The sequence below is a fragment of the Heterodontus francisci genome, chromosome 31, assembly GCF_036365525.1.
Source record: "Heterodontus francisci isolate sHetFra1 chromosome 31, sHetFra1.hap1, whole genome shotgun sequence".
NCBI classification, from domain to species: domain Eukaryota; kingdom Metazoa; phylum Chordata; class Chondrichthyes; order Heterodontiformes; family Heterodontidae; genus Heterodontus; species Heterodontus francisci.
Genome location: NC_090401.1, coordinates 62,035,738 through 62,043,176, shown reverse-complemented (window position 1 = coordinate 62,043,176; position 7,439 = coordinate 62,035,738). Strand labels below are relative to the sequence as shown.

At 39.3% G+C, this 7,439-nt stretch overlaps 1 protein-coding gene across 1 annotated transcript in view; it reads right to left on the bottom strand.

The window, feature by feature from the left end:
• Positions 1-4,172: 4,172 nt before the first annotated feature.
• Positions 4,173-7,439, bottom strand: part of eif3i (eukaryotic translation initiation factor 3, subunit I) — a 34,149-nt gene continuing 30,882 nt past the window's right edge. Inside the window, exons 9-11 of the mRNA XM_068011765.1 lie at positions 6,734-6,807; positions 5,345-5,437; positions 4,173-4,653 (exon numbers count right to left, since the gene is read on the bottom strand). Of these exons, the coding sequence (XP_067867866.1) occupies positions 4,572-4,653; positions 5,345-5,437; positions 6,734-6,807 (249 nt within the window). The 3' untranslated portion in view covers positions 4,173-4,571. The remainder of the gene's footprint in view (positions 4,654-5,344; positions 5,438-6,733; positions 6,808-7,439) is intronic.

Genomic DNA, 7,439 nt, shown 5'->3' with positions numbered 1-7,439 from the left:
TCCCTCTGCATCATCCTTTCACTTGTAAGTGAGTACAAGGGCTATTAACCCTCATTGTTGCTGAAAACACTGCAGCCATATGTGCAGCCAGATCTACCCACTCTTGCTGTGGGGGACAGATACCTCCTAAAGCTCTGTTAATATACATTTTATTCTATTAATGAGGAAGGACTTACTTCTCAAGGGTGAAATGAAACCACCATTATATGAAGTGAAGGTTTGCTTGATGTATATTATTTCACATTTTAAAGGCACATGAAAATGTTAGTTATTAGTTTTTGAAGACAATTTAGTACTTTTTTTATTTTCATTTTACATTCGCCCATTTTTCTCACCCTGCTCTTTTTACTGTATCAACTTTCCCTGGCTAAAACCAGTTTGGAACTTATTCCCAGGCCTGAGCCACCCATCAGCGCTGCTCTGTACCCAGATATTCTGGGAGTGGCTTCTCTCCTACTTTAATTTGCTAGTGGCCTCCACAGCAGTAACATTGGTTTCAGGAAGCAGCTGTGTAAGTAATTCCTGCTCAAAACTACATTACCAAGGCACCTTTGTAAATTTTTTGTGTAATACCATAACAGGATATTAATATATGTAGCAGTAAATTAAATTTTTATTAAAATAGGCATTGCTGCTAATCTGTAACAATAATTTGTTCACTGGAGTGTGAAGGTGATCAGCTGTCCACTATACTAACTATTGCAATGAATAAGACGCTTTCCCAGCAGCAGCACAGAGCACAGAATAATTAAATAAGAATGTCACCTTTACCAGTGCAATCAGCCAATATATTACTTAAAATATTGTGCTCAAAATTAATGTCACAAATGAATGCCGTTATGTTTTGACCAGTAAACCAGAACCAGAAGAATACACACATATTTTTGGAAAAGGCACACACAAATTCAAAATGAGCTGATTTGAATTTTTTTTATTCGTTTGCAGGATGTAGATGTCATTGGCAAGGCCAAAATTTATTGCCCATCCCGAATTACCCTTGAGAATGTGATGGTGAGCTGTCTTCTTGAACTGCTGCAGTCCCTGGGGTGTAGGTACACCCACAGTGCTGTTAGGAAGGGAGTTCCAGGATTTTGATCCAGTGACAGTGAAGGAACGGCGATATAGTTCCAAGTCAGGATGGTGTGTGGCTTGGAGGGGAACTTGCAGGTGGTGGTGTTCCCATGCATCTGCTGCCCTTGTGCTTCGAGGTGATAGAGGTCACGGGTTTGCAAGGTGCTGTCGAAGGAGCCTTAGTGAGTTTCTTGGTGAGTGCAGCTTGTAGATGGTACACACTGCTGCCACTGTGCGTCGGTGGTGGAGGGGGTGGATGGGATGCCAATCAAGTGGGCAGCTTTGTCCTGGATGGTGTCAGGCTTCTTGAGTGTTCTTGGAGCTGCACCCATCCAGGCAAGTTGAGAGCATTCCATTACACTCCTGACTTGTGCCTTGTAGATGGCGGACAGGAGGCGAGTTATTTGCTGCAGAATCCCCAGCCTCTGACCTGCTCTGGTAGCCACAACATTTATGTGCTGGTCCAGTTCAGTTTCTGGTCAATGGTAACCTCCAGGATGTTGATAGTGGGGGATTCAGAAATGGTAATGCCATTGAACGCCAAGGGGGTATGGTTAGATTCTCTCTTGTTGGAGATGGTCATTGCCTGGCACGTGTGGCACGAGTGTTACTTGCCACTTATCAGCCCAAGCCTAGATGTTGTCCAGGTCTTGCCGCATGTGGACATAGTTTTAGTTTCAGAGATACAGCACTGAAACAGGCCCTTTGGCCCACCGAGTCTGTGCCGACCATCAACCACCCATTTATACTAATCCTACACTAATCCCTACTATATTCCTACCACATCCCCACCTGTCCCTATATTTCCCTACCACCTACCTACACTAGGGGCAATTTATATTGGCCAATTTACCTAACAACCTGCAAGTCTTTTGGCTTGTGGGAGGAAACCGGAGCACCCAGAGAAAACCCACGCAGACACAGGGAGAACTTGCAAACTCCACAGGCAGTACCCAGAACTGAACCCGGGTCACTGGAGCTGTGAGGCTGCGGTGCTAACCACTGCACCACTTGTTCATTTTCTCTGTTTATTTTAGCTGATGGATGGCCAATGAGCTTTGAAGACAGCAATGCTCATAGAGACAGGGGTTGGAAGCACGAGGATGGTCTCCAAGAACTGGTGATTGATATGCTCCAGCAGATCCGCTTCAGGAACAGCAATGATGCATAAGTCAGATCTACATAAAACACAGGAGTGACTCCTCTTATGCATGAGAGACTCTGGACATCTTATTTATCTTAAATCCTTTTTGAAAAATGTAATATGAATAATTTGCCATGTACAAACCTTGTGTCGCTGTGTTCAGGCCAGGAGTGTAGAAATTGTTAGTCAAAATTGAACTTGCAAAATGGATCACAAGTTAGACTATAAAAATAAACTTTAATAACTCGAGATATACTAGGTTTTAATGGGACACGCCTGTTTCTCTTTCCTTTTCAATTCAGTACCATCGATATTTTACTGCAAGTGGAAAATTTAAGTCTTTTTAAAATTGCATGTTTGACATTAGTTGGGCCCAAAGTTCTTTGAAAGTTCTGCTGGTCTCTGGTGTAACTCCATCAGGAGATTAGTTTTCCAGCCCAAACTGGCAATCATACTCATAAGGCTATCTCACCTAAAGGAGAAAAAAAAGACACTAAAAAGATCTATTGGTTTCTACTTCACGTTCACACCATTACCTGGTCAAAACAGCTGGTGAGTGAACTAGTTAGGTCTGACACTACCATTCTTAAATTATTCATTAAATGCAACAGACCAGCCTGGAAGACTCAGTCAGTTTCTTGTTCCCTTGGACCAGAAATCTGGTCCATTGGAGCCTTACCTAATAGCATGCCTGAGATGCTGCAACTGAATCATGGATTCCATTGACGTTTTTCATTTAATGCCACATTTTGCAGAGCAGAAGAGGAGGGGTGGGTGAAAACAGTTGAATAAAAGAGACAGGGAGGAGAGGAAGAAGGAATAAGAATGGGAATAGGAGGAATGAGAGAGGAAGGGAAATGAAACATAGTAGGGCGGCCTGGGTTTGGGTAGAAGGACTTGGTAGTATTGGGTAAGTTGGAACAGGAAATGGAACTGGTAAAGGTGGAGCTGGGGAAGAGGTTCTGATTCATTTAGGTTGGGGGCAATAAAGGAGTCAAAATCCTGCTCCGTGAGGAGGTGAGGTAGACGATACATCTGCTCAGTACAGACAGACCCTATATTTTGCCTTCTTTATTTATCCCATCAGGGCTTCATTTCTTACTCAGTTACGGGCTTTTGTGTAATGTTAGGTCAGGCTCCATTCCAATCAGTTTGGTTACTTAGCGCAAGGTTCATGGTGCCAGCAACTGTTTCAATACATTTAGAATCTGGAGACTACTCTCAGGTTTAATATGTAATAGTGATTGCAAGTAAACCATTACAATTGTGAGAGAGATTAGGTAAAAGCCTACACTGAATCCAGCAATTCAAGAATGAAATAACCAAAAGTAACTTGTAAGTTTTATCAGTAGCTGTTATATTGCGTAATATCAATTCTGAACCTCAACAATGGTTTCCCCACAGCTTTGAGAGAAGATAATAGTCTATTCATAAAACATTTATTACTGGTTTTGACTCACGCAACTACAGCCATGACCAAAAATTTGATAGACTGGTATTGGATGCAAAAACTAGCATGTACACACTTTCCAAACAGTTATGTGAAAGCCATCATAGTAGAGGTTATATACAAGCCAAGAAAGAAATATTTGTAACTATTCAATAACATGTGGAACAAGATCAAGGCAAGACTTTTTTGCAATTATGAATGTGTGTCAATGTACACACTTTAGTAGTAAGTTTAGCAAAGAATACCAAATCCAAATGTACAGTGAAACCCACGCAGGATCAATTTTAATCGTATCTTGTAACAAGATATTTTCAATGTTAATATGTGGCCATGAAATTGTGTGAGCAATGTGCAAACTCCTGTTTGAACATCTTTCTTGGACAAACGGACTGCAATAGTAAAGGTCTTCATACACAAAAGATAAACCAGGTTTAGCATCCTGAGCATTAATCATTTCAACAATATAGAGAATATAGGTTTAAAATAACTTCACTGAGAGCCAATCAATTTGTATGCTCAAACAACTGATTTTTATTTCAGAACATTGTTGAAACAGTTCTTTATTCCAGTGTGCTAATTCAGAATACAATTCATAAACATGCTCTCAGTTCCATTAACGTCAATGTTGAAAAAAGGGAACCCCAAGAACTAATGGTGGTCTTTGCAACTTGGTATAGAATATGCAGCTGCAAAATTACAGCAAATTAAATGGGGCAAATGATTTTTCTGTTGGTCTTTTTGCAATTAAACTACATCATATTTGCTGCATAAGAATCCAATTAAGTTGAATAATTGAATCAATGAAATACAGAGTGCGTAAATGATGTTTATGTTCTTTTGTATTCATTTATTTAACAAAATAAATCTTGCAATACCATTTGAAAATAATGATCTCTCCTTAACTCCTTAAAATTCCATCTCAAATTCAAAATACTGTGGGTCAAAATGATGTATTCTCACGTAACCATCTTCACCTCCGCTACTGTAACTGTAAAGAAGAATAATTATTGATTAGATTAGATCCTATACATTCTAGCCAAACCCAAAATTTGAAGTTGTACCTTAATCTTATTTGCTGTGTTTTCTAAGAAGGTATTGGTGTAAATGTCCACCATATCAAATTTGGAATCAGGTTTGGCTGCACTGATTCCTTCTTTTTCCCACTCTTTCACTCACACTGTCCATTGTCCTTGCAGCATTTTACTAAGAGCCTTCCAAAATTCAATCCGTTCAGGCAAATTCGAACCATTACCACACTGGTCTGCTGAATTCATTTCCTCCATCTAAATAATTTGTTACTCAAGACATCTATAAAATGGTGAGGGCAATTTCTCCAATGCCATCGGCAACATCTTCCAAGCAGTCGGCTTTCATAATTCATGTAATGATAATTTGATTGCACTAAAAAGTAAACTAGGGTATTATAGTAATATATCCAAAATGTCTTAAAATTTACTGGCAGCCATGCATAAACTCCCTTTAGTTTGCTAGATATCCTCAGAGCCATGAAACGAGGAGCCCTAGAATATCAATTGTCTCTATACACTTCTAAACATCAGTAAAACTCAGGACTTAAAACAATAAAATTAAAACCCCTCTTGTGCTCGTTTCACTGCAACTCATGTTATACTTTATTGGAAAGTTTCAAACACAGTTTTCAAATTATTGTGCCAACATACCTTTTTCCGTCTGGATGGAAAGCTACACTGTTGATTGGTCCAAAGTGACCCTTCACTCTACCAAACTCCTCTTCAAATGACAAATGGAAAAATCTAAAAAGGGAAAAAGAATTCATTAAACTATCATACAGTTCCACAGAAAACTCCAAACAACAGCCCCTCTCACCTCATCATCCAATGTATTTTCTCTGAAGCCATGCGGGTGGAATAATCTGATTAACAGATTGCTCAACAACTCCGACCAATATTACCCTTTCACTATTCAATAGCATGCCCTCGTGTAGATCAGAGCCTTTGCTGATAGCTTTTCTTTCCCCAAAGGTGGACTGCTATTTTTTTTTTTAAAAAAGCTAAATATTTGAATATTCCACTTCATCTCTGGTCAATACGGGCTCCATGAATGATGACTGTCACACAATTTCCCCAATGCCGATATAGACAGTTTGGAGTGAGCACAGAGCATCATATAGATCAAACCCCAGTTGGAGGCCTCTGCAATCACAATCTGGAAAAATTCATTTAAGTGTACTGCGATCTGAATGTTTTGAGCAACTAAAACTGAATTCAAGGCTCTCTGGTTCAAAGCTAAAAGCACCATCAATAAAGTTCCTCAACTGAGATTACTTAAGATAATATTAATTTAAAACAAGTATAAGAAGCTGTTTTGAAGACTCCAAAGTAAATCTTCTGTCTCAGGTATTAAGATCAGGAAGATGCTAGTTTGAATTCCAGGTTTATGCTGAATTAGTTGATCTCAGATAAGGCACCAGGCAATGAAATTTGGCTGATATTAACAGTCCTCAAATTCAGGTCCTGCACATATGGTGCAACAATATTCTGGGCATGGAAATGAAGACAAGACCAATAGAATAAATAACGTGGTTTTATTCACCAAAAGTAGGAGGTGGAATACAAATAGTAAAAGCTATGCGATGGAGCAATGTCGAGCATCAGGCTGAAAAAATTCCGACAGAACTAGTGGCAAACAGCTGAAATGCAGATAAGCCCGTTTCACTGTGAAATTATAAATACAACTTTCAAAATTTAAGCGGATGTTGCCCAATCCAAATATCAAGTAGCATCAGCTAATCACATTCTTCTGAAAATAAACTTCAAAAACTCAAAGTTGCACAATGAAGAGATCAAAACATCCGAATGGTGCACAATATCACTCCTAATTAATGTTGCATAGGGCACAAAGCTTACTGAGTGAATCACATAAAATGTATACACTGGACACTACTGTCGTGGCATTTCCAACACATTCTTAAAAAAGAGTCTAAGTCAGCATATTTGCTGAGTTCTTAAATGTTGGACCAAACTCTCAAAACAAGCAAAACAAAACGAAGTTCAGAGTGAATTAATTCCACACCAGTGTTGGCTACTTACCGGGCCTCAAATTTACCAATTCTGGTAGAGGTCGTTGTTACATCCATGGCTTCTTGACCACCACCAAGGACAACCTATCAAATCAAAATCTAGTGTTAAGACGATTAGCCACAGCGGACTATAACAATACTACATTAACAACAGTAATACTTCACTAACTGGTCAGATTTACACAGGATGCTCTGGGGTGCAGTACAATGGCTTTTAGCCATTAACTGAAAGGGAATGGTGTCCAGACATCGAAACATGTGTAATACACCGTATACTGGTAATGAGCAGCAGGACCCAGCCCCCAATTCAGAAAAGCTGCAATGTTCAGATGCACATTACAGCTGTCGAGATTCTGCTTTACTACATCTGCTTTCAAATTCAATGCTGTGACAGGTAAAAATCTTCTACATGAAGAAAACATCGTTACAAGTTGTAAAATGCAAACCAAATTCTACACCATCAAGGTTTAACACAAAGAAACAATCACGCTTTAATGTTCACTGCATGTGTTGCACTAAGAATCTATGGTGGTCTCATCACTATCTAGGTCAGCACTGGATATGGTCAATTAAACAGGAAAGTGTGCCATTTTTCATGAACACTGCTACTGTACAGATCCCGTTACATGACTTTACCCAGAAAAGACACATACTCAAGATGATTTAATTTCACATGAACAGTATGTTGGGTCACAAAATTACACTGACACTTTAAC